Genomic DNA, 27,690 nt, shown 5'->3' with positions numbered 1-27,690 from the left:
TGTCCCCACCACTTGCAGTTCTTTGTGTGTCATCCCATCTCTCCTCTTCTCCATCTTCAGTTTCCCCCTGTATCTAGCATATCCCCCATTCCCTTTCCAAGTGCAAACTACTTAAAACAGTCTGGTTTGTGCACATCTCCAGCACTCTACTGCTTTCTCTGGTGCTGCATTGCCAAAGCCTAGGGACCAGCTGGCCCAAAGTCACATACAGGCCTTTGTGATGGGGAGGGACACACAATTGCCTTAACCTCACCATGGGAGAAGTTGACACAAACTTTCCTTTATCTAGCAATAGGAGGAGGAGATGTTTTAATATTTCAATTTTAACATATTTTCTTTTTAAAAAAATTTTTGTTGAAGTAAAGTTGATTTACAATGTTGTGTTAATTTCTGCTATACAGCCAAGTGACCCAGTTTTATATATATATATATATATATATATATATATATATATATATATATATATACATTCTTTTTCATATTCTTTTCCATTATGGTTTATCACAGGATATTGAATATAGTTCCCTGTGCTATACAGTAGGACCCTGTTGTTTATGCATCCTATGTATACTAGTTTGCATCTGCTAATCCCAAACTCCCAATACTTCCCTCCCCCACCTCCCCTCGCCCTTGGCAACCACAAGTCTGTTCTCTATGGCCATGAGTTTGTTTCTGTTTTGTAGATAAGTTCATTTGTGTCATATTTTAGATTTCCCATGTAAGTGCTATCATATGATATTTGTCTTTCTCTTTCTGACTTACTTCCCTTAGTATGATAATCTCTAGGTCCATCCATAACATATTTTCTTTTTCCCCCTCTCATCTAAATTCTGGGATGTCTCAGTGACAATAATGCCTTGAGGAGGTCTTCCGGTTCCTTCGCACTGCTGCACCCTGGGGCTCTAGGTGTCAGCCCAAGTCAGAGTGGACCTCAGCAGGAAAGGAAGCACCGTCTCTTTGCTTCTCACAGCCTTCCCTGCTCAGCCTCTTGCTTCTCTCACTGTTTCTCGCAGACTCAGTAGGGACACCTCCCCTAGCCACTCCTTTGCATTCCCCAAAGCCTGGGTTGCAGCCCAGGTAGCAGGAGAGAAGAGGGAGTCTGCCTGAAGCTGCACCAGGGTGGACATGGGCTTCCTAACTACTTCTGATACCTGTCTTCCCATCATACTTATTAACCGCCTTTGAACAGTGTCCTCCATTCTATATGGTGGCTCCTTACTACACTAAGAGTTTACAGTTTCATAATGTTGCAATACTTCCAGAAAAATACTTGCCAGGAAAATACATAATTCACAGAAAGATGATGAAAGTGGCTTGCTAGGCCTCCCAGATCGTGGAAGGATCTGGAAATCTTCCTAGTAGATTGAGATCACTTCATTCCAGATGTCTCTTGAGGCACATTCCCCCGGAATAGTTTGCTACTGTCAGCTCGTTATGCTTTCCCTGGAATTTCTACGTCCCCCAGCCTTTCTCTCCCAAGTGAGCTTTCCATGATTCGTTCCCAGAATGAGATTTTTCAACTCTTGTCTTCTGTGCAAAGCCATAAAAGTTTATTCCATATGGGCTGACATCTTCAACAGAAGGATACTTCTGGTTTTGTGGACTGACGGCTAATGTGTTTTCAGTGAGGTATTTTACTGCCATTGAAATCTTGAGTGCAAATTCACGATGCATTTGAGTGAGGGATCTGGACAAACAGGAACATGATGGGAGGAGAACAAGTATCTCATTCAAAGATTCTTACTGAGTATCTGTTACATGTCTCTACCATGCAACCGTCTAGACGTTGGAGATGCATGAGCCAAGATCCTTGTCCTCAAGATGCCCATAGTTTGGTAGAGGGAGAAGATGTGTAAACAGTTAAGTGCATATAGTCCTAACGTGCTCAAGGTACTAATGTAGAAAGATCCACAGCCCATGAAGGGAAGAAAGAAGGAGGGGGTGACGAATTCTCTTTGGAGGGAGCAGAGAAGTCTTCTGTACTTGCCAGAACTCTTAGAGCTGCAAGTGACAGAAACACCACTCAAACTAGCTTAAGCAGAAGGGAGATTATGAGTGTATATAATTTAGGAAGCCCACGGATGGTTCTGGCTTCATGCATAACTAGATCTGGGACTCAAACAATCTCACTTGGATCCTCCTTTCTCTGTCTTCCAGCTCCACTTCTCTCTTTGGGTTAACCTTTCTCCAGCATGGATGTGTTTCTTCCATGTGGCTTGGGAAAATTGCCACTCAGATAGACATCATCCCAGCTTAACCTTAGTGAAAAGGGAGCTTTTCTCTCCCAGTATTCATGTGTCTATTCCTAGAAATGTCTCTTCTTGGTTCTGCTTTGGTCCTTTAGCTGCTCCTTGGACCAGTCCCTACTGCAACGAGATAAGGTAGTTTGATTATCCTAACCTGTATCACACACAAGTCCTGGTGGCAGGAATGAGCTGGGCTATATGTGCCTAATCCTAACTGGCATTTCTACCACCATTTATAGTGAGGGTATGTGGGTTCTCTGATGGAAGAAAGACTGGGCAGGTGGTAGCTCTAGCTTTATGGATATTTAAGCTGTGTTGTCAAAGAGAAAAAGGTTTTCATTAGATGAAGGAGTGAGGGAAATCCATTATTGTTAGAGGAAGCAGTAAGAGCAAAACCAGGAAGGCATGAACCCAGCTGGCAGATCAGGACACTTCAGATCATATGTTGAGGTTGGAGCATATGATTAGGGGGGGTGGGCCATGGCTTGAGATGAAACTGTGAGATACAGAGGGCCCTCTTGACTATGGGAAGGAACTTACTATTTGCACTGTAGGCAGTGAGATACATTTCTGGGATTTTAGGCCAGGGATGGAAGTAGTCAGATTTCCATTTTAGAATATCACTAAAGCAGAGGGTGACTTGCTCAGAGCCAAGCCTCAGAGGCAGGAAGAATAGTGAGGAAACCACTGTAGTAATCCAGATGGAAAGAGGGTATAAACAGTTCAGCGCTACAGCATGTGCAATATACTGATGTGGAGTAGTCTACGTGGTGGGGGGGTGTGGGAATATAAAGGAGGGAATATTAAAGTTGTAGTAAAGGTTCTAGTGGGGAAGTAGAAGCATGGAAAATGACGAGCAGTATCGTCAGGACTTGGTCTTTTAAGGCAGTGGAGTGTCTAGAATAAATCAGATTTCCAACTTGGGTCATGTCAGTTTCTGAGATGAGGAATACAGAAGGAACAGATGTGAGAGTAGGAGAGGAGGGATGGCCGAGAGGGTGACTCAAGGGTTAGGTTTGAGGCACTGGATATGAACATTTGACAGTTGGATAGGGGAACCTGGAGCTCAAAGGAGAGATCTAGGCTGAAAATATAGATCTGCTAGTTATCTATACGGATATTGTATAGGTTGTATAGTTGATGAGAGTAAAAATCATGTAGGCTAAATGTCTACATTTAGACATTTGAGGAGGAGTGAGAAGAGAACCCCCAAGAGCTTGTGGTTTTGCCTTGATTAAGGGAAGGAGAAGTCTGGGAAGCAGCAAGCTCACCAGGTGAGGAGCATGGCCTGGACCAAGCAAGCAAGGGTCAGGAAGCCAATGGTGGCCCCCTCGAACTTGCTGTACTGTGACTCACATCTAACTCTGTACACAGGCTGATAGCACATCTTACCTCTTGTCCAGTCAGGAGTGATTTCAAGACCTAACTCCATCACTGTGGAAGGGGACATAAAGAATCCTGCAATAGCCTTAGATGCAAAAGGGTCCTTGTGACAGGGCTAAGGCCAGAGTCTTCATCAGATAGAACACAGATGAGGACATGCTGATACGGATGCCTGGTTGCCTATGTTAACAACTCTTTGATTTCTATCTTCAACCCAATATGGAGTTTGCTCAGGGAAGATATGAATACAGAATAAATGGGAAAGCACCACTTTCCCACTGTTGCCCGTTCCTGCACCAGCACTCTCTGTGTGGCTCAAAGCCAAGATACCATATTGCCCCACCCTCTCGATCCTATTAGTCCTGAGCCTCATCAATTCTATTTGTATTTGTCCTTTTCTTCCCAATCTGATGGGAACAGCTCTGAGCCAGGATGGGCTTGTTAGTTCTTCCATCCCCACCATACCCCAGGGTGAATGTTGCATCCTCCTAAGACATTTTTTAAATGGATTTTTTACTGAGGTATAGTTGATTTACAACGTAATGTTAATTTCTGGTGTACAGCAAAGTGATTCAGATATATATAGAGATATAGATATATTCTTTTTCATATTCTTTTCCATTATGGTTTATCACAGGATATTGAGTATATTTCCCTGTGCTATACAGTAGGACCTTGTTGTCTATCCATTCTGTGTATAATAGTTTGCATCTGCTAACCCCAAACTCCCCCACCCCCCATCGTGGCAATCCATCCCTCCCCCATTACCCCTCCCCCTGGCAACCACAAGTCTTTGCTCTATGTCTGTGCGTCTGTTTCTGCTTGGTAAAGAAGTGCATTTGTGTCATATTTTAGATTCCACATATAAGTGATATCATATCGCGTTTGTCTTTCTCTTTCTGACTTCACTTAGTATGATAATCTCTAGGTCCATCCATGTTTCTGCAAATGGCATTATTTCATTCTTTTTTATGGCTGAGTAGTATTCTATTTTACATATATATGTATATATATATATATAAAGATTGGTGGTCTACTGTGAACAGATATGGTCATGAAAGATGCAGGTTTTAAGCTAGTTCTTTAAGGAACTAACTAAGGTAGGAATTAGGTAGATACAGATTAATGGGCAGCACCTTCCAAGGAACGTGTGAGTAAGGGTAGAAATACACTGCATATTCCAGGGACAGTGAGGAGAGAACTAAAACTCAGGTGCAGGGCTTGCCTTTAGGAATAGAGATTGATGATTCAAAAGACTGGCTAGGAGTAGACCTCTGAGGGCCTCGGATGCCAGGCCAAGAAGCTTGGATTTTATTACACGGACAACGTAACCTCATTGTAGGGTGCTAAGCAAGAGAGTCATACGGTGAAACGGCATTTTAGGAACATTATCTGGCACTGGTATATAGGATGGATTAATAGGAATTGGGATACATTTCCTGTAAATGGCCAGATAGTAAACATTCTAGGTTTTGTGGGACATACAGTCTCTGTTGCAACTACTCAGTGCTGCCGGTGCAGTACAAAAACAGCTGTAGACAATCTATAAATAAATGAGCCTGTCTGTGTTCTAATGAGCCTTCATTGACAAACACAGGAGGGGGCCAGATTTAGCCTGTCTTCATAGTTTGCTTCATAGTCTGCTCATATAAAGATTCCCCGCTTGTACCATCTGGTGATATTTCTTCTGTTCAAGTCATGGTTCACCAATATGATGGAGGGCAATGTGCAGAGTTAGAACTTTATATGAACAAAGGCTCAGAGGTGGGAAAGCCTAGGAAGGATTTGCAAACGACCAGATCTGTAATTAGAACATTGTCTTTGTCCATTCAGTCTTCTCTACTGAAATACCATAGACTGGGTGGCTTATAAACAACCGAAATTTTTTTCTCACAGTTCTAAGAAGTCTTAGAAGTCTAAGATCAAGGCACCCACCAATTTTGTGTCTAGTGGGGGCCTGCACCTGGCTCACAGGCAGCTGTCTTGCTGGTGTGTCCTCACATCGTGGAAGGGGTGAAAGCTCTCTTGGGGTCTCTTTCTGAGAGCACTGATCTCATTCATGAGCTCCACCCTCATGACCTAATCACCTCTCAAAAGTCCCACCCGCCTCCTAATACCATTATCACCTTGGGGATTAAGTTTCAAAATACGTATTTTGGGGAGAACACAACGTTCCGTCTGTAGCACACACAGCACTCAATTAACATGGATGGAATTACTGAGTCATCAGCATCTTGTACCCGTGAAATACTATGGGGTTTTTTTTATTCTTCTTTTAAAAATTAATTAATTGCGGGCTTCCCTGGTGGCGCAGTGGTTGAGAGTCCGCCTGCCGATGCAGGGGACGTGGGTTCGTGCCCCGGTTCGGGAAGATCCCACATGCCGCGGAGCAGCTGGGCCCGTGAGCCATGGCTACTGAGCCTGCGCGTCTGGAGCCTGTGCTCCGCAACGGGGGAGGCCACAACAGTGAGAGGCCCGCATACCACAAAAAAATAATAATAATAATTAATTAATTGCTGCGTTGGGTCTTCGTTGCCGCACGCGAGCTTTCTCTAGCTGCGGCGAGCGGGGGCTACTCTTTGTTGCGGTGTGCGTCCTTCTCATTGAGGTGGCTTCTCATTGCAGAGCATGAGCTCTAGGCGCGCAGGCTTCAGTAGTTGTAGCTCGTGGGCTCTAGGGTGCAGGCTCAGCGGTTGTGGCTCACAGGCTTAGTTGCTTCTCGGCATGTGGGATCTTCCCGGACCAGGGCTCGAACCCATGTCCCCTGCATTGGCAGGTGGATTCTTAACCACTGTGCCACCAGGGAAGTCCCCGACATACTATGTTTTGATTCTGGATTTAAATATAGGACAACTCCGTACCTTGATAGACCGTGGGAATGAAAGATAAAGTCCAGTAAACCTACTGTTGAGAAATTCTAGAATAAAGAGATAGTGGCTGGTTCTGGAGGTCCTTGCTTTGTCATTGGTACCTTTAAAATTTTTTATTTATTTATTTTTTTATCGAAGTAGAGTTGATTTACAATGTTGTTACAGTCTCTGCTGTACAGCAAAGTGACTCAATTATATGCATATAGACATTCATTTTTTAATATTCTTTTCCATCATGGTTTATCACAGGATATTGAATATAGTTCTCTGTGCTATACAGTAGGAGGACCTTGTTGTTTATCCATTCTATATATAATAGCTTGCATCTGCTAATCCCAAACTCCCCATGCTTCCCTCCCCCACCGCCCTCCCCCTTGGCAACCACAAGTCTGTTCTCTATGTCTGTGAGTGTGTTTCTGTTTTGCAGATAAGTTCATTTGTGCCATATTTTAGATTCTACATATATGTGATATCATATGGGGTTTGTCTTTCTTTCTGACTTACTTCAGTTAGTATGATAATCTCTAGGTCTACCCATGTTGCTGCAAATGGCATCATTTCATTCTTTTTTATGGCTGAGTAATATTCCATTGTATATATGTACCGTATCTTCTTCATCCATTCACCTGTTGATGGACATTTAGGTTGTTTCCATGTTTTGGCTATTGTGAATAGTGACGCTATGAACTTAGGGGTGTGTGTATCTTTTTGAATTATAATTTTGTCTGGGTACATGCCCAGAAGTGGGATTCGTATGATAATTCTATGTTTAGTTTTCTGAGGAACCTCCAGACTGTTTTCCATAGTGGCTGCACTTACTTACATTCCTTTGAGTTGATGGATAGGTGGGCTTTCCCACTGGTCCTCACTTCTCCTATCTGCTGCCGTATATTGTGTGTTCTTGGACATCCTCTGGGATTAGCAGCATCAGTGATGCACCATGGATTGGAGTTCTTTGGTAAATAGTAAGTTCCTAAAATGTCCTCAGGCCTCACTTTGCCAGGGAGGTTATGTCCCTGACTTGGATATTATGTCCCAGTGGCTTGAGATTATAAGCTACTATTTCTTAAAAGCCTGTGCATTACACAGAAAAACTTGGTTATCACATAAATTATTACTATGTTGATTTGAATAGCAGTGATACAAGCACATCCCCAGAAACATAGCAACTACATAAAATAAAAGCTTCCCTTAACACAGAGCAGAGCAACCAGGCTTTTACATTATTGTCTTCTCCAGGATTTGGCTGTTGTAGTGTAAAATGTCATGAAGTCTTGTCCAACAAGTTTCCCCTGCATGTGTGAGTAAAGGGAAATAATCCATTGCAGTAAATGTCTCAAAAAACCACCCCATTGTGCACTTTGGAAACAAAACATTGAACAAGTAAGCTATCATAAGGGCAATCCTTTCTATTCTTAAATTAATCACTTTTATGTGATGTTTATTGTCTATATTGGAGATGTATAGAGAAGAAAAATACTAAGCATACACTCCAGTGGAGCAGTTATGCTCTGAATACAAGGGAAATACATCCCTTTAAAACCAATTTCTAGGCATTGCCTAGAAGTAAACATGTGACCTTAAGTGTAATGGCAAATAATATTTATTGAGCATTTACTGTGTGCCAGGTCATTGTTCTAGGTCCTTTACATATATCATCTCATTTAATCCATGCCCCAGCCATATGGTTTAGGTACAATTCTTACCTCCGCTTTATGCGAGAGAAGACTTAGACCCAGGGAGGTAAAAGAATTCGTCAGAGGTCACACAAGTAGCAAATAGAAAAGCTGGGAGGTGGACCCAGGCAGACCAAGTCTAGACTTCACATTTACCGTAACCTCAGCAAGCCCTCCCAACATGAAGTGCTCCCTCCAAGATGAACTTAAACAAAGATCACCCATCCAATTTGCATTGTTTGGTAGGTCCAACTGGATGATTTGTCCTATAGAATTTGAAATTGCATTGCATTATTTATATGTAGTATTTTGATAACAGGAATCTAACCCCAGAATTTCCCACTGTTTATTCTATCATCTTTGCAGTTGATAACAACCTCTGTCTTCACAATTGAGACATTTTTATTCTTTGTCTCTAAATTAACACTGCACAGAACATGATTCTGTGTGTGTGCGCGTGTGCGTGTGTGTGTGTGTGTGTGTGTGTGTGTGTGTGTGTGTGTGTGTGTGTAGAAGCTGCCTTTTCTTCTGGATTAAATTGTTGCAGCTTGACTGAGTGAAGAGAATTTCTCCCACTCACCGAGCCCACAGCAGACATGTTAAGAGAAGACTGCTGCTTACAACACGCCCAGACACAGAGGGGCAGGTGACAACGGTGTGTGTGCCCAGCATCTCTGGAAGGGTCTCTACAGATGTGTACAGCTGCTGCTGCTTCCTACCTTCAAATTCCTGGAGACAACACCCACCCACTCTTACAGCCTCTCTCTCTCTCTTTTTATTTTTCAAGGAAAAAAGAAAGAGGCAGACGGAAATAGAAGGCAAGCGCCAAGAGCTAGACGAGCAGATACTTCTGCTGCAGCATTCCAAGGTAAGCGGCTGATCCCACAAACCTGTTCCGTTATTAGACATGCAGATCACACGCCAGAGAGCTGGGCAGAGCCTGCCCTGGTGTGGAGGTGCCGCCGCGGGCTGCACCAGCCCTTTTTCATTGTCAGGAAACCATCTCTGGGCTTGTGAATTTCTCAAATTCAGGGCATTGTTACAGCATTCCAATTTCTGCAAGCATGATGAGCTGATAGGTGCCTGTGGATGGGTTGGGGGTGTGTGTGCCTGTGAACTGTGGTGGTTATATATAGAAATTGGAGGAGAATTTCCACATGGTGGGTGAGGCAGTGTTCCAGGGCTGTGTCTCCAATACATAGATGCTGTGTGTGTGTGTGTGTGTGTGTGTATACAGAGGTTCCCAAAGATACATTTAACATGCTCTTTATTAAATTAAAAATATTAATCTTTTCTTTCTTGATCTGGAGAAAAGGGAGATAAGAGCAGTATGGTCTGATAAATGAGCAGTGCTGTGCACTTCAGGTTATTCACATGTTTTCTTTCTACTTTAACAATTTTGAAAGTGTCCTGTTAGAACACTGTCAAAGACAGTATTGAAATGATTTGACTTGATTCGTTTCCATTGCACCATGAGAGAGAGAGAGAGAGAGAGAGAGAGAGAGAGAGATATGCTTATTTATTTATTTTTCTTTAAAACATAATGCACGTAAGCATCATAATTGATGACAACCCAGGAGAAAGCTCTGTCACTGTCACAAGGACTCCACTGGTTGCAGCATGTTGCTTTCTGCAGGCTCAGAGAATAGTGTGACCAGTGGCCAGCTGGGAGTTGCTGCTTGCTTTTCACCGCTCCTGGGCTTTTTTAGAAAAACCCTCTCATGCTCAAACCAAGTTGCCGTGACATTACATGTACAGAAATTGCATGGCTCAGAGGGCTAGTTGGGAAGGTGGGGCTGACTCTCCAGGTGATGCTAAGTGTGGATTATTTTTGAACAAGATGAACGTTTATGGTTGCATTTCCCATTCCTTTCTAGAAGACGGGGTTGTGCTGAATGAATCCTCAGAATAAAATGATCAGAAAGCGAGTTCCTGATTTTAAATAGCAGCATGAGGGGATGTAGGGACATGTGTATGCATATGGCTGATTCGCTTTGTTGTGCAACAGAAATTAACACAGTATTGTGAAGCAACTATACTCTAATAAAGATCTATTAAAATAAAAAAATAAACAGCAGCATGACCTAAATCTGCTTCACATATTTATTAGTTCACCATTAAGGTGAACTAGAGAAAGGTGTTTTAAAGGAAGAATGGCAGCACGATACTGAGAATATTGCCTGTTTCTTTCTACTCATCGTGTAAATCCATTTATGGACCTTTCTTTGTAGGAAGCTTGCAGCTACCCTGTACGCCACTACTCTTTCCTTACCACATTCCTGAAGGAGGATTGAGGGCTAAAGTTAGCATCCTCTTCTTACAGAGAGGGGAGGCTTAAACACACTTAATAGAACCAAGTGAATTGTTCAAGGTCAATCTGGACAGAGCTGGATCTCTGGCTCAGAGTATAGTCAACTCACTCCTTATAAGAGACCAAAATGTATTAAACCTCAGCAAATTCTTGCTTAAAAGGTGAGCTTATGAACAAGAAGAGTGAAAGAATAAGAGGCTGTTTTTGACTAGACAGACTCTTTCCTCTTTCAGCTCAATGCAGTTCTTTGCTTCTGCATTCCTTGAATCAAAAGTCAGACAACAAATGTATGTCAGAAGATCAAGTTTCTTTTGTCTTACCTTTCATCTTTCTGGGTGTCAAATAAGATACCAAGGATTCATTCATTGCGGATCCAGTCCAGTGTTACAATATTCTTTTCATGTTCCATCTGTCCATTTTTCATCCATTCATCCAATCAACAGACAGAACGGTACAGATGACTTAGTATTGCATGGGGAAGCAGTGAGATTCCTTCAAAGACTTAGAAACAAGGGAATAAGATAGTTCTCTATGGTTATCCTGCTAAAATTTTCACACAATTTGAGATTGACTATTTAAGGGAACACCCAGCACTTTCACCAAGGTTACCTTGCTATACCTGGGGAGAAAGGATTGGAAATGATGGAAATTTAATAAGTGGAGACCAGTGCATTATAATTTCTCTTGCTGGGGAAGACCTCTGTAGTAAGGGTGGACCACTAGCCTAGAACAACGAAAAATGGAAGCTCAGAGGTTGCAAAGGTGGTTTATTGGGTGCTACCCTGGAGAGAGACCCCAGCTCTGAGAGATCCCAAGTGTCTCTGCTCAGGTGAAGTGGCGTCTGCGGCAAGGTAAGGACAGTCACTGGCCTCACCGTGATGCAGGTGACACTGCCCTCATGAGTCTGCCTCTCTTTATTCTGAGTCCATCCTCCCCAAGATAGAGTTATTTTCATAATAAGGAGCGTGGTGCCTGATTGAGAGAGATGATCACTTCAGGCACAAGAAATGAATATGTTCTACCTTAAATCAGTTAACTGTTGACTGACCTTAAATAATGTTGAGTCATCTTCCCTGAGATCATTGTTTGGAGCTTGGCAGCCTCACCCCTGGATGGTAGTAAATTCATTGAGGTTATAGTTCCCCCGTGAGCTCTTGGTGGAGACTCAGCCAGCTTCCTGATGGCAGCATAGCAGCCATGTCATCCTCGTGTCCATTCTCAATAATAGTCATCATTTCCTTTCAGTGCCCAATACGTGCCTTTAAATACATCCCCTCAGTAATGACCACGTAGGGCTCCCCTGGTGGCGCAGTGGTTGAGAGTCCGCCTGCCGAGGCAGGGGACACGGGTTCGTGCCCCGGTCCGGGAAGATCCCACATGCCGCGGAGCGGCTGGGCCCGTGAGCGATGGCCGCTGCGCCTGCGCGTCCGGAGCCTGTGCTCCTCAACAGTGAGAGGCCCGCGTACCACAAGAAAAAAAAATTAAAAGAATATTAATAATGACCACATAGTAGATACTACTCTCCCCATCCTACAGGTGAGGAAACAAACTGGTGAGATCAAGTAATCTGCCCAAGAACAGGGAGACTGAGTGGGGGAGCCAGATTGAACCCCAGCACTGTCTCCATAACCATGCTTTCTCCAGGACACTGTTTCCTCCAAATGAAATAATTTGTCTAGAAAGACGTCACAATCATCACTGTCCCTTTTAGTCTAAGTATATTTTCATGGGCTCTGGAAAGTTTGGACCATGTGGAGATGTGCCACAGTGATGATTCTTAGTTCCTTGAAGTAGAAAATATTAAGAAATATGTCAGGAATTGTTATTTATTTTAGCATTTTTCAAAATTCCAGATGTGCTCTAAGAAAAATTATTCTCAGTGCAAAGTTAAATGGAAAAGCATTAGAATTTGATTTTATATTTATTAAAATATAATTCTCATTATCAAAGAGTCTTTGGATGCTTATTCTCATGCAATGCGATATGAATTATTTAGACAGGTTCACTGGTCTCTTGTCAAAACAAATAAATTTTGCAGTGTAATCATCTTGATACTTGTATATTTGACTAATATATTTCCTAATTGCAATAGTTAGGGCTATATAGTAACTCTACAACATGGAATATCATTACTTTTTATATGAATGATAAGCAAATTCTATAAGGCAATGAAGAAAATGTTGAAATATTAGCTGCTACACCCCAGTGATTAGGAAACCTCCAGGTACTTTGACGTCCTAGCCAAATTAAACTCAGATTTCTTTTTATAAGATCCTTAGCTGTATTGAGGATCTGATATTTGTGATGCGAGAATTTCCAAGAAATGCTCACATATGGGACCAGTAGGCAATTTTAATAGCTGTATTACTTTTGCTGATAATAAAAGGAAGGAATGTATGATCATTGCAAGAGTGAAATTCAAAAGTATGGTAAAATATAAAGAAAAACATATCAATTGTCTGCTCACCACCCAGATATAACCCAGTATATTTTTATGGATTAAGATATGGAACCCTTACCACAGGCCTCATCAGCCTGTGAGTAAAATGAAATTATATTAACATTAGTGTCCAAAATGCATTAGCCTTTATCTCTTTTTTGATTTTTGTATATGGGTTCTTTTAAATTCTCATACAAAATTTTACAATTTTTATGAAATCACATCTAACATTCATTTACTTTATAATTTCTGACCTTGATGTTGTCCTTGGAAAGAACAGCTTCATCTCAAACACTTATCTATGATGTTTCTTATACTTCAGTAGTTTTAGGATTAAAATCTAGAATTTATTTTCCTGTAAGGAATAAGATAGGAATAACTTTACTTTTTACTGATGGTGAGACAGTTGCTTCAACATGATTGGTTGATTAATTCATCCTTTTCCCCACTGATTTAAATGTCTTCTTTATTATATACATATTTCTCACTTATACTCGAGTCTGCTATTTGTGGGTTCTTTTTATCCCATTAATCTACCATTCCTGGGCCAACTCCATTCTCTTTAATCCCTCTAGCTTTTTACTACATTATAATATTTCATGAAGCAAGAGCCATCATTCTTCTTCTTCTGAAAAATTGTCTTGGCTTTTAATTCCATGGACACAATTACTTATTTTTATTGTTTTTATTATGTGACTTGTGATCATGTGAGTTTAAAACAATAAATCAACTATTGGATTATACCAGGCAGACTGAATTTAATATTCCCTTTTGCCCCTTGGTTGAATTGCCAGAGATCTGTCTCTTTCATTGGTCATTTCAAGGTCCCAGCAAGAAAAGGCCCTCAGTACGTATTGCCACATGAATCCCTTTGGGACTGTCACATTTATAAAGGTTTGTATAACAGAGTCAGCGTGGTCAGAATCCAATTGCTAATAACCACATCTTCAATACGTAAGCTGTCTTTGAATTATTTATTCATGAGCAGGAACCCTGACTAGAGTTTTTTTCTAATCCAAGCCATGAAAATTGTCATTATATTTTAAAAACCACAGCCTTTTCTCTCCAGAAGACTGAATGGAAAAAAAAAAAAAAATCAAAGAATGAATTGTGACCCTGCGAGATATTTATTGTCAACCCACCAAGGTCATTTGCTGAATAGCCCGAAGGTATCAGGAGCCTTGCTTGCAAAGACATTACAGTGTTTCTCACTATTGTGAACCGTTCAAACTAATTTTAGACTTTTCTTGGTTGTTAGTCTGTGCAAAAGGCCAAGTTCAAATTTGAAAATATTGACCAGGCAGGCAGGGTACACGATGTAAAGGAACTTTATGTCTCATCCTTTTCCCCATTACATCTCCCCCAGGCCCCATAAACAGAGTTTGAGTGGAAGTTAAAACTTGGTTTCTTCTATCAGAAGTCTTGGATTGGCTTTTGTGTGGCCTGAATCATGTAACAAAACCAAAGATCTTATTGGGAGGCAATGGGGAGGAAGGGATGTGATCAGGGGGAGGGGAAGGAGAATAGAGAAGGGGACACAAGTGCATGAGAACACAACACAATCATTGTGCCACCCTATGTTTAAGCCATTTTTTATTAGGAGATGGAATTTAGCCAGATTCCCAACATCACCCACTAACGCAGCCAGTGTCAGCTTTAGCCCGATTACAGGTGGATGAAGGATTTGGAGTAAAAAGTAAAATCACAACAATATAAGAAGAAATCACAGGTAAATAAGTCTTAAAATGAGAAAGTCTTGGGCTAATTTTTACACCAAAGCCAGAACTAGAAGGTAAAAAAGATTGCTAGATAATGACTTTATAAAAGTGACAAATGAGCAGAAAAAGATTTCGAGACTTACTGATTCATCTCCCACTTTCCACTGTCCCACACTCACACCGGACACTCCTCACTGCTTAGCTGGATCACCTTGAAAAGTTGCTTTAGCTTAGTTACCTTATCTGTAGATTAAAAAGGTTTGATTAGACAATCGTGAAGGTCACCAAACTCTGCCCCCCTTCTCGGCTATGACATCTGTCATCCCTCTACCTCAAATGCCCTTCCTGGCATCTCAGATCTCCGCTCAAACGTTTAAGCACTCAGAGAGATCTTTCCCACCTAAAGTGCCCTCTCTCGGTCCCTGTTGGTCACATCCTCCTGCCTACCTCCTGCCATGCGTGTATCAGAGTCTGAAATTATCTTGCATCCATGTTTATTGGAATGAAGACTCGGTGAGAGTGGGAACTTGCCTGGCTTCCCGAGAGGTGTCTTCAGACCTGGCAGGGTGCCTGGCATGTAGGGGGTGGATTGGGACCCTGCTGTTCCTGAGATGGGGGATGCGGGAGGAGAGACAGGTTTGCAAGGGGATGAGTAGTTCCTTTTGGCTAGCCAGCGGGGAAGCTTATGCATTCCTCAGGCATTTGGATTGTCCTCCTGCAGTGCTACTCAGACATCAGTGACAGCCTCACCTGGGAGCTTGTTAAAATTCAGATTCCCAGGCCCTATCCCCGATTCACGGAGTCAACACCTCTGGGGGCAGGGCCCTGGAATCTGTGTTATAGCAGGCCCTCCCGGGAACCCTCATACAGACTGTAAGTTTGAGAGGCTCTGTTCTAGTTTTGCTTTCCGAGGCTGGACAGGCCCACAGAGCAAGAACCAGATTTACTTCAGGAGGTGTCTCCACCGGCCTTTCAGGAGCCCTGTCAAGACTCCGTGTGTCAACTGGCAGCTCCCCGTCTGCCGCTTCTTTGTCTTGACTCTTCACAGTTGCCTCCACTTGACAAATGCGAAGTTTTCACAGTTCTTAGTACCGGCACGCTTTGATAGACTTTTTTTTTTTTTTTTTTGGATGTACGTTACTTGGACAATAAGCGCATAAGAAAAGAAAACTTTTTAGTTTTAGTTTTCACTTCTGCTGAGCTCTACTTGTCACTAAATTCTGAAACACTCAGGCGGCCAATGAGAGCCAGAGCGATACAGGGAAGGTGGTGCTTTTGGTGGACATGTGTGATCAGTACGCACAGGTGCCTTACATCCGAGGCCCTAACACAGTCAGCTCTAGGGTGCAGGACGAGGAGATCTGGAGTAGGTTAAGGAAGCCTCTGGAGGCAAATGGATTTGAATTGGTGGTTTTCCCTGACAGCAATTACTTTGGGGCCAAGTGAAGACTCAACTAAGCTTTTTTGTTTGTGTAATGTCAAAACACCTTTGTGAAACAGACTTCCCTGAGACCAGGCCCACTGTCTCGTTCTGTTAGATCCTCTCTTCCTAGCTCCAGCTGTTGCAGATGTTTTGGTGATGTCACTGCTGTATCCAGCGAAGAGACAGGTCTGGGGGCACATATGCTTTTGATGTTCATGGTCACCAGGCTGCTTTTGTCAGAGGTACTGACCAATGGCTGGGGCTAAATCAGCCAGAAAATGGGGGTGGGGTGGGGTAATTCAGTCCTTCCCTTGGTGGCAGGAGGCACTGGATGAAGAAGAGCAGACAGAACATTCCCCAAATCAGCCACTTCCTTGCATTTCAAGAAGCCCTGGCTTGTAGAGCATCTCCTGCGGGGGCACAGAAAACTGGGACTCTCCATGGCTGCCTTTCCAGAAGGATCCACACACCAAGTCTGAGGTTACCAGCATATCAGTCTCCCCAAATCCTGAGTTTTTTACCTTCCATGGGTGGAACTAGGTTAATGTCAAACATTTTAGCACCGGAAGCTCTCTGAAAGGGTGACCCCTTCCTCCCAAGTAATCAGAGTGAAAGACAATCGAGAATTTTCCAGTTCACCCATTCACTCATTCATTGGCTGGAACTGAGCCAGGTGAGACAATGAGATGCAAAGCTGAATAAGGAATGGCCGTAGCCACTGAGGAGCTGGGAGTCTACAGGGGGGACAGATATAAAAAGAAATAATTTGAGGGCAATCTAAAGAATGCTTTAGGAGTTCCCTGGTGGTCCAGTGGTTAAGACTTGGCGTTTCACTGCTGTGGCCCGGGTTCAATCCCTGGTCGGGAAACTAAGATCCCACAAGCCATGTGGTGCAGCCAAATAAATAAATAAATAAAATTTTAAAAATAAAGAATGCTCCAGAATATCTTCTCCACTATAGGAGACACTAATCTTGCCAGCAGTAGTAGAGGAAGGCTTCTCAGGTGGCATTTTACCTGCTCTTTCTCAGGTGAAAAGAGGAGAGACCAAGGGAACAGGACGAATGACAATAAACATTCCTATAGTACTAAGTATAGACACAGCACTTTTAATGAATGAACTCATTTAAATCCTCATAACACACCTGTGAGATGAGCACAGTTGTTGTGTCCATTTTACGGATGAGGAAACTGAGGCTCAGTGAGGCTAAGGGCCTGTCCTAGGTCACACAGCTAGTAAAGGGCAGACTGGCTCCAGAATCCAGACTGTTAACCATTGTTCAACCTGGTCTCTTGCCATGTGCGAGTGTGATCTCCCTGGAGAATTTTGAGTGGCTTGAGTGGAGAATGGTGGTTCTGAGGGTTTTGTTGGTTTGTTTGTTTTTTCCTTCTGTAGCCCACTTAGGAAGAGAAACCAATGTACCCCACCCATTCCCACTTTCCAGTGAGGGGTGGGGGGAATCTCTGTAATAAAGCTTTGGAGAATGTAGTAGTTTGCTAGGGCTGCCATAACAAATTCCACAGACTGGGTGTCCTAAACAACAGAAATGTATTTTCCCACAATTCTAGAGGCTGCAAGTACAAGATCAAGGTGTCAGCAGGGTTAGTTTCTTCTAATGCCCTCTCCTTGGCTTGTTGATGGCTATCTTCCTCAGGTGTCTTTACACAATCTTTCTGTGCTTGTCTGTGTCCTAATCTCTTCTTTTTATAAGCACACCAGTCATGTTGGATTAGAGCCCATCCCAATGACCTCATTTAACGTTAATTTCCTCTTTAAAAACCCTATTTCCAAAATAGTCACATGCTGCAGTAGTGGGGCTTAAGACTTCAACGTATGAATTTGTGGGCGGGGACACAATTCAGCCCACAGGAGAGCCACCAACATACACCGATTGCACCGTGAGCTTTCACACATGATTTTATATTATTAAACAATGCCCTATAAATTTTTAAGTATTTTTTTACACTTTCCTGAGTAGTCGTTGCAAACTATTTATAACACGTTTACTGGCAACGTGTTAGCAGTGCTGTGTAACTGTTTAAGCACATTGGGGTGAGAGGGCGGCTCCTGTCTGCAGTCACTTTAGCAGTACAGTTAGGAATCATATGTGAACAAACGGGCATCTTTAATGAACGGAAAGCTGCAGGTCAAGAGCTATAAATATGCCTCTCTGTGCACTCTTCAGTGTGACCAAACAAATCTCCACCAACAACTTGTAATTCAAAAGGAAGAATAACACCAGTGAAAACTATGGCCACCTGGACACCACCCTGATGATGCGTTGCTAACAAAAGGTCCAACCAGAAGTGCAGGAATTCCAGCCACCAGAACTTGCTCCTGTACATCCAGCTCCCGTACATCTTGCTCCGTGGTGCTGAATGGTTGCCTGACTTCTCAGTAGAATGGCAGATCAGAACCATTAATGAATTCTAATTTACTATTACTAAATGTTAGTAATTTTTAGTGACTCATTTTATAGGTTCATAATAAATAGCCCTTAATCCCATGTAAAATGAGAGTCTGTGGACTTGTGTATCTTTTGCTTGTAAGAGCTATCGAAGGGAAACTAGTAGTCTGAATTGTGTGTCCACAATGTTAGAGACATAGTCCATTCTCTTACTTCCGTAAATCATATTTAATTGGTTCCAAGTCATGCATGACCTGGCTCTGAGTCATCATGAGAGCTCCCTTTCTTTTACTTCCTCACCCTAACTAATGAGATCAAATGAGATTCAGATAGAGGGGATGCCAGGGAGCCAGAGAACCTAGCACTTACTCTATGTTGACTGGCTTCAAGGCCATTATTCCTGTCCTTGCTGGGAAGAACTTGTCGCAGGCCCTTCTTCTGGCAGAATTGGTGACCCGTCCTCACAGTGGTCCATTCCCATGACCACCGACCTGCCCACAGGGATACTCAGCCACGATGTCCAGCCTCTGGCAAACATCCAGTAACCACCAAATGCCATCTAGGTAACCCAGATCAAAAATCCTCTCCTATGCCTTACATGCTTTGCTCTTCATTTTAGGGAGTTTCAACATGCCTTTCTTTCTCTTGAGCTGTTTTCATTTCCCTTCTCAAAGCACTAATCAATCACTCCCGCCTAACGACGGACCCAAAACACGAAAACTTTTCATTTTACTCCACGATTATATTGGGACACCGACACAGGTGGGGTGCGTAATTTTAGTACCATTAAGAGACAACTGCTGAGGATAGTTGGGAGTCATTAAAAATGAGTTTTTAAGAAGAGGCGTGACATAGATTAATCTTTTAAAAAGAGCACGTTAGGATGGACTGGATATTACAGTGATCTTAGGAAATGTTATAATGGAACTGTAGTTGCATAGAAAAATGTCCTTATTTTTTAGAGACTCGCACTCAAATATTTATGGGTGCCATGTCATGATGTTTGTTATTTACTTTAAAATGCTTTGGTGGAAAGAATATATGGGAAAATATGGCAAAATGTTTATAGTTGTGAAATCCAGATGAGATTACCCAGGCATGCATCATATAGTTTCCTCTGTTTTTCTGTATGTTTTCAAATTTTTTAAATAATAGAAAAGTGGAAATCAATCCTTTTGGCGGTTCTCTGGGACTTAGGCGAGAGAGGCAAGTAGGGGGCCAAGCAGTGAGAAGCGATTCAGGTGGACACTGACGAGGGGCGGAGCTAAGATGGAGACACCACGGAGGGAGAGGAGGGTGTGGACTGAAAGGTATCATCTAGTCTGTTCTCTTCGCTCATTCCCACAGTCCAAAGTGCTTCGGGAAAAATGGCTGCTGCAGGGTGTACCTGCTGGAACTGCGGAAGAGGAGGAAGCCAGGCGGCGGCAGTCTGAGGAGGATGAGTTAAGAGTGAAACAACTTGAAGGTAACATTCAAAGGTAGGTGGTTTCCAGCCCAGGCCCCCAAGCTGTGACTTTACGGTGCAGTAACCACCGCTCTCCTCTAGGGGGCGTTTCTCACCTTTTCCCAGGGCTTTAGAATTATCTTCCTAAACAGACGAGGTACGTTGTTGCCACTGAAACTTTTCCATATAACCCAGAATTTTTGACTCTGAGTACTAAGTATTGCATTGGGCTGTCACACAGTACAGTGATGTCTTCATGGACCAACTAGGTGTGGTAAGCAGCTTGCCCCTTCACTAAATGTCCCCTTTTTGAGTTCTTCTGTCAGCTTTTGTCTTTTTCCTTCTTGAGCTCAGGCTGTTAGCTGTTAGTGGTTCTGTTGTCAGATTTGCTACATTTGATCAATTTGAAATGGGAAAACTGTAGCCAAGGGTCTTGGAATTGAAACTGAGGGCACCCCTGTGAGCTGTGTGCCAGGGCTCTAAAAAGTAACTTTGTATTGTCTAGTTTCAATGCTCAGAGCACGGTGAGTTGCTTCCTTTATGGTCCTCAACCAGGTTCTGAACATTTAAGTCTCGGAGATAAGTGACCTTTCTATGGCCTGTGGCTGGCCAGGCTCAGACAGAAGCAAAATAAATGTAGGTTTCCACTTGGGAACTGTAGCCACGCCAGGTCCCAGGGCACCCAGCCAGAGATGTGAGATGGTGGGGGAAGATGGTGTGTGGAGATGCCTTAGAACGAAATCTCCCCCGCCACCTAATCCCACCAAATTCTGCTGGAAATCTCACCTTGGAGAGGGTCATCTCTTTCTCCTGAGGTCTTGAGCTATTTTAAAATACAAAGAGTAATAGCTAACTTGCTACCAGTCATTTGTACCCAAGAGTGAATGAATCTGGTGAGGGTACCTAGGTGACCCCAATAGCATCACCAAAGGGAAAAGCAGACAGACTGTAAGCACCAAAGGCCTGTGTCCCTACTTTGCTTGAGCCCTTATGCCCCTTAAAGAGTTCTCAGAGCAGCTTGCCCAAGCTTTGCTTGTGGGGGAAACTGGCTAAGAAAAAGTTTATATGGGGTGTATGTGTGTGCGTGTGCGTGTGCGTGTGTTTGTGTATACATGTACATATACATACACACACATACATGTACACACACACACTTTTTCTTAAAATACAAAGGATAAAGGCTAAATAATATATACATATATATATAACATCGGAAAGGCTAAATTATATATTAGTGTGTGTGTGTGTGTGTGTGTGTGTGTGTGTGTATGTGTGTATATGTACCATTAGAAGAAGAAATTTTAATCCTGTAAATACTGACACCAAGCTTGTGAGGACAAGTACCTCCAGAACCCCAGGAAAAGAAGGGACTTCATGTTAGAAGCCCAGAAGATAGAAAGGGGAGGGGGTGGAATGAAGTAGCTCAGAATCCTGAGACTTGGGGATTCCCTCTCCTCAGAAGTGGCTTGGCTTGCTGCATCTTATACAAGATGAGGGGGCCAAGGGTAATAGGAAATATCGACAGTAAATTGGAGAGGAAAAGGTAGCTCTGAGACATGGTTTTATAGGAGGTTTGTTTTTAAGTCTCAAAGTGGCAAGTCCATGGTGCTTTCAGCTGCGGTGACAGTTGATACTGTAGAGCATCTCTTTACCTTTACTCTTGTTAAAAGTTCCAGTCCATTTCCTATCTCTTTCTTACTACACTACACCACAGATGGGTCTGGCACCAAGCAGATGCTCCATAGCTCTTTGTTGAATGAAAGGATTGGGGCTAAGGACCCCCGCCTGCAGAGGGAGGCTGGGGAATCACTCTCCAGTCCAAGTTGGCAAAATTCTAGGAACCAAGTGGCCTGGGCACTGTCTGTTCACAGCAGGAACCATGATTCAGGTTCACATGGGGCAGCATTATACTGCTGAGGAGTTCTAGGCAGGATGAAGAAACCAGGGGTGAGAACTGCAGGACCCCTCTGCTATGGAGGGAGACAGTATACCCATGGATGGGCAGAAAATTTGATTTAAAATTGTTTTTTTAAAACCTGGATATCTTTTCTCACTGAGCCTGACAGGTGCATTCATTTCATGTAGTAGGTATTATTACGGATGGAAGGCAGACAGGATTTGGAAAGTAGGATAAAACCAGTTCTATGACCTTTTCTGGTTTTCTTAAATGGCATCAGAAAACGTGGTCTTCAACCACATTGGCAGTTTCACTTTGGCTTGAATACAAATATATTGTGTTCTAGCCCCATAGGTGGTAACTCTCACCTGTGATGAGCCATTACACGTGGGAGAGGAGTCTTAACTCAAGACTCAGTTTTGGCTAAATTAATCATTGGAGCGAGATATAAGAGTGAGGAGCTGGTTTGTGGTTCGGGTGGGCACGACCATACTCCGAAAAATAAAGAGAATCTCTTTTTATCCTTTGAGTCAACAGAAGAAAGAGCTCATTCAATGCATGCAGGCAATCTCTTGGAGGCCGTTTAAGAGAGAGATTCCCAAGCCAGAAGGAAAGAAATCATAACAGCCTAAAGGGGTGGGGGTGGGATGCTTAGGCCTGGATCCAGGGGGCATTTCTTCCTGCCATAACCACGGCTTTGCTGGACATCGGCCAAATGGGCATTGGCCATTTGTTGGAGAATGAGCTGTGTTCCCTGGAGCTGCTTTTCTGTAGGAGCAGGGCTGCCAATGGGCATCATTTCCTCCTTAGGGCCTCTTGAGGGAGGAGTTTCTTCCTACCTTAGATGTCAGTTTCTGCTTCCCTTCATCTTACTCGCAACTTCTCTTCTACAGTATTTAGCATCTTTAATCTCCAGTCCCAAGGGAAGAAAGGAGCTCTCCCCGCTCCTTCCTTAAAGGATACTCAGTCACCTAAGACACTTTCCTGAAGTCAAGCATTGGTTCTCTCTCACACTCTTAGTCACTTGAACTGCTTTAAAGTTGCATTGTAAACGTGAGCATCCTCCAGTCTCACAAGGTCTTTGGGGATTAGCTGGCCTGGCTCTGCTAATTTTGGCCGAGCTCGGCTAAGAGACTCTAAGCTGTAGGTTGGATGAGGCTGCTCTTATTTTCCCTGCACTAATGAACTAATCGTGACAATTTCCTTTTACGGCAATGGCAGAGGTGCAAGGGGGCTGAACAGGCACAAGGCGTAGGCTCAGAACTGCCCGTAAGCCATTAGCCAAAGCAAGTCAATGGCTAATCCCAAAACCCAGGGGAGGAGGTAAACAGTCAACCTTTAGAGAAGGGAACTCAGAGTTATGGAGCAAAGGGTACAGATACAGGAAAGGGTGAAAATGGGTACTAATCCTTCAGTCTTCCAGAAGCATGATTGTTCAATTAAAAACTGTAAGCATTAGGGAAAACTGACCAGCAGGAGGGAAAGTACAGAATAGCCCAATGAATGAGAAAGAGGATGAACTAAAACAACTCAAGAACTCAGAGGAAAAGGAAGAAAAGAATAAAGGAAAATATGAGTGGCTTTGAAATAAGATCTGATCTTTATGTAATAGGAATCCTGGAAACTGTCTGCAGATCAAATGCAGCAGAACCACTAAATTAAGGAATTTTAAAGGAAAATTTCTTCGTTTGAATTGGAACATTAATTTGTAGATCTTAAGATTGGGGTCCACTTGTCTAAGTCCTTCCCCAGCAACAAATTAGATTTTCCTGAGGAGACATATGAACTCTTTTCAAACTATATTATTATATAATATAAATGTACTAAAATATATTAGTACATTTAGGCCCTGAAGGTATATTAGTCCCTTTTGGTGAATCAGGAGTAGCTTGAAGAACCTGATGGAGCAGTAGAGAATAGCAATCCAAGAGCAGGGAGAATGCCTGCAAGGAAAGATTAAGGGAAATCAGGGTCAGTTAGTTTAGAACAAGAGAAGACAATGATAGCAACCTAACTCAGAACTTCAAGTGTATGTAGGATTTAGGCCACATCTGAATTCTTTATGTGTTGGCCATTCTGAATATGATAAAGACTTAAAATAAAGCATGAGAATTTGTGCTTAGATGTATGTCTGTTTCCCTAGATACCTTCAAGAAGAAAGAACATAACCACCTTTCTAATTCTGATTCCAAAATTCTTTACAGTGCCAGTAGCCATACAAGAAGTTCCAGGTTTACAGACATGTTTTCTTCCAAAATGTTATTTGTAAATTGGCGGTGACTTGGAACTGAGAATGTTGTCTGTCTTTTTGTTTTGTTTTGTTTTGTTTTGTTTTCGGAACGCGGGCCTCTCACTGTTGTGGGCTCTCCCGTTGTGGAGCACAGGCTCTGGACACGCAGGCTCAGCGGCCATGGCTCATGGGCCCAGCCGCTCCGCGGCACGTGGGATCTTCCCGGACCGGGGCACGAACCCGTGTCCCCTGCATCGGCAGGCGGACTCTCAACCACTGCGCCACCAGGGAAGCCCTGTCTGTCTTTTAAACCTATTATATGTGGTGCTTAGGTTTTTCGGGCAGCCCACAAGGAGGATGGGAAGGAGGGGAGGAAGAAGGGAAGGAAGGAAGGAAGGAAAGGAGGGAGGGAGGGAAAATGTAACTAGACTATTAAATCTGGGCATTAGAATTACTTGGGAATAAAAATATGAATTCCCAGGCCTCATTCCAGGAAATCTGGATTCAGTGACCAAAGTGAGGAGCCCTATAATTTATGTTTTTCAAACAGTGCTCCAGGTATTTCTTTTGCATGGTCAGGTTCAAGAACAATTGCTATAAATGGAAAAAAGCATAGATCATAAGTGAAATCCCATTATAATACCTGTAAGCCCTCAAGGGAAGTGAGAAGTAAACAGTGTTTGGAAGAAAATTGATTTCACCCAAACAGATAAAGAAGGACAACCCTGACCTTTGATTTCAGACTGATTCAAAGCCTTAGTACTTTGACTCAAGGAAATTTGAACCCTGCTTTGGGACTCCTGTAGGTGGGAATAAAGCTGTCTCTCTGGCATTGGGCTGAGGTCTCTCTACCATAGGTCCCGCCATGGAACCAAGCTTTTCATTTGAACTTGTTTGGAAACAGCCTTGGTTTACCAAACTAAAATTGATACCCGTCAGGAAAGATGGCTGCTTTCCCAAAGGCCAGAAAATGCTACCATTTTTCAAAGGTTTCTGGCTGAAATTAAGAGCACGATAGCCTTGAAATGATGACTTCAGTGATGACAAATGATATATCAATTGTCAAATTCTTTTGCACAACTTTTCACAGGGCAATTTCAGGATGGCCCCATCTGTTGATTATATTCTTGGCTCACTAGAAACCAGGAGCAAAATAGGCTAAAAAAAAAGAAAAAATAATTGGAATTGTTGAAAGCAAAATCTGTACACTGATTTCTTTTTTCTTTTTCTTTTTTAAAAAAATTGGATATCACATCTGTCTGCTTTATTTCCCATTGGAGTTCTCTATTGAGAAAGCCCAAAGGATAGTTTCTGGCTTGGGCCTGTCATCCACCATTGTTCATGCCATCACTGGATGTGATTGCGTCCCTGGGGGCCACAAGTGGGTTTCCCATTGATGCTTTTGGAGATTTTAGGCAGTTAGATTCACACTAGCTGTATCTATTTCACATCTGCTCCAATCAACAAGTCTTGTCACTTGCCTTGTGGTTTCCTCACCTAAGATTCTCTTTCTTATTTAACCAGGTTTTACTTAAGTGTTTGAAATATAGTGTTCTTAACTTTCTTTGGTTAGTGAGAAATATGAGGAAAATTTGTCCCCGCACCTTGGAATTACTCCAAAGAAGATGAGAAACCTCATGAAGTGGTAAATGAAAAGGGAACAAACTGTCGCAAAGCCAGGTTGCTGATTCTAGCTCTGCTGCTAATTTGCTGTGTGACTTTGGGCAAATCTCTCATCCTCTCTGGTCTCAGTTTCCTCATCTCTTCAGTGAGAGCTCTCTAAGGGTCTTCCAGATGTGGTATTCTGAGATCCTCTAATTTGGGAGGTTGGCTGGAGATCCCTCTTCTGAACAAAGAGATCTATGCAGAGAAATATCACTATTGTGGAAGGAAGTAGTTTTGGAGACAGGCCAGAATCAGGGAAAGAGGTTAAGTTCTCAGGAAACAAAAGCTCCCTGTGTAACTGACTCATCCCAGAGGTGACTAATTCATCTGAACAGATGTCAATTCTAAAGTATGTCACATCGAAATCGTCATTGAATAAAATATTGAAGCCTCAGTTGCTAACCCACAGAGGGCCATGCAACTTTTTAGAAAGAAAATTCAAGACGCAAGTGGTCTGGTTCAGTTCTGCTTCTGACTCAAGATTCTTTGAGTGCCTCTGTTGCTCCCTGATGGACACCAGAATTCACTGAATTTTCCACATTCCTTTTTTTTGTTTGTTTGTTTGGTTGGTTTTTTATCGTGGTACGTGGACCTCTCACTGCTGTGGCCTCTCCCGCTGCGGAGCACAGGCTCCGGACGCGCAGGCTCAGCGGCCATGGCTCACGGGCCCAGCCTCTCTGCGGCACGTGGGATCTTCCCGGACCGGGGCACGAACCCGTGTCCCCTGCATCGGCAGGCGGACTCTCAACCACTGCGCCACCAGGGAAGCCCTAATTTTCCACATTCTTAAGACACTCAAAGCAGAAGACTGGCAACATCAGGCATAAGCATGTGTGTGTTATATTATGGGACTTTGGCAACCAAGAAGATGACAGTGACCCACAAATAGCTGTTCTAGAAAAGGCAACCACAGAAATGTTCATTGGAATCACAAAGGCCACTTGCTTGAGATTCAGTGTGTTCTTTCTGCTTGCTATTTTTAAGTCTGTGATGAGCTGTTGTTTCTTGGCAGGGCACAGAGCATGCCACATTGGCTCTCCACATCTGTGCACTCCTGGCCACATTTGGCAATCTAATCCTGCCAAATTCCCACTCTTTTTCTTTCAGTAAAATAAATCTTTATGTGGTGTAAACCATATGGTGATATAATGGTAGCACTATGTTGTCTAATATTCATTGGTCTCTTACTCTGTTCTGGGTACTGACTTAGCTTTGGGGCCTCCATGAATTCATTAATATTCTCATTTCATCCCCAGAACATTCCCACAAAGTAGTTGTAATGGTGATGATACCCATTATACAGCTGGGAGAACTGAGGCTTAGGAGATAAAGTAACTTGCTGCCCAGAATGACCCCTTGAAGAAGTGAAAGAGCCAGTATTTGAACTCAGCTCTGCCTAACTCCAAAGCACATTCTTAAAAATCTCAACAAAAGTGATTATTTTAAGCTAAAAGCCTCTGAGACTTGTGATATTCAGTGAGATCACACCAAAAGTTCCCTCATGGTATATATAAGTGGATGGATAAGTAACGTGCTCCTCCCTCCTCAGGGACCTTGAAAGTGCTTCATGGCGCATGATCATTGTGACTGGGGAGGCTGCCCCCTTCAGGTTCTTTCAGGAGGTACAGGTTCCATTTTAGGTTTGGTTCCCTTCCTTTTCTCTCTGAAGCCCTTTGCTCCCAAGTACACTTTCTTGGTTGTCTACAGCCTAATCTCTGCTGCAAACAGTGTGTGGTTATGTAGAGGGCCCCCAGCATAGCACAATGGTTAGGAACCTAGGCCTTAGAGTTTGCTTGACCTTGGTTTGAGCCCTAGTTCTGCATTTATGAGTTGTTTGATCTTGGACAAGCCCTGTAACCTCTCTGGACTTGAGTTACCTCACCCGTACACTGGGGATAACAGTGCCCGTCGTGAAGAGTGGTTGCAACGTGCAGAGATCATGTGCAAGTGCCACGTACAGTAGGCTGTCATGAAGTAAGA

General features: G+C 43.0%; 1 protein-coding gene across 11 annotated transcripts in view; it reads left to right on the top strand.

The window, feature by feature from the left end:
* Positions 1-27,690, top strand: part of PALM2AKAP2 (PALM2 and AKAP2 fusion) — a 499,465-nt gene that overhangs the window by 213,728 nt on the left and 258,047 nt on the right. For all 11 annotated transcript variants that reach the window (XM_067040975.1, XM_067040972.1, XM_059072223.2 and 8 more), the window contains 2 exons: positions 8,963-9,043; positions 19,822-19,952. In XM_067040975.1, coding sequence (XP_066897076.1) covers positions 8,963-9,043; positions 19,822-19,952 — 212 coding nt within the window. The remainder of the gene's footprint in view (positions 1-8,962; positions 9,044-19,821; positions 19,953-27,690) is intronic.

This window comes from Kogia breviceps, chromosome 8 (assembly GCF_026419965.1).
Source record: "Kogia breviceps isolate mKogBre1 chromosome 8, mKogBre1 haplotype 1, whole genome shotgun sequence".
Taxonomy (NCBI): Eukaryota; Metazoa; Chordata; class Mammalia; order Artiodactyla; family Physeteridae; genus Kogia; species Kogia breviceps.
Note: the sequence above shows the minus strand (reverse complement) of the source record. Positions and strands in the feature narration are given on the sequence as shown.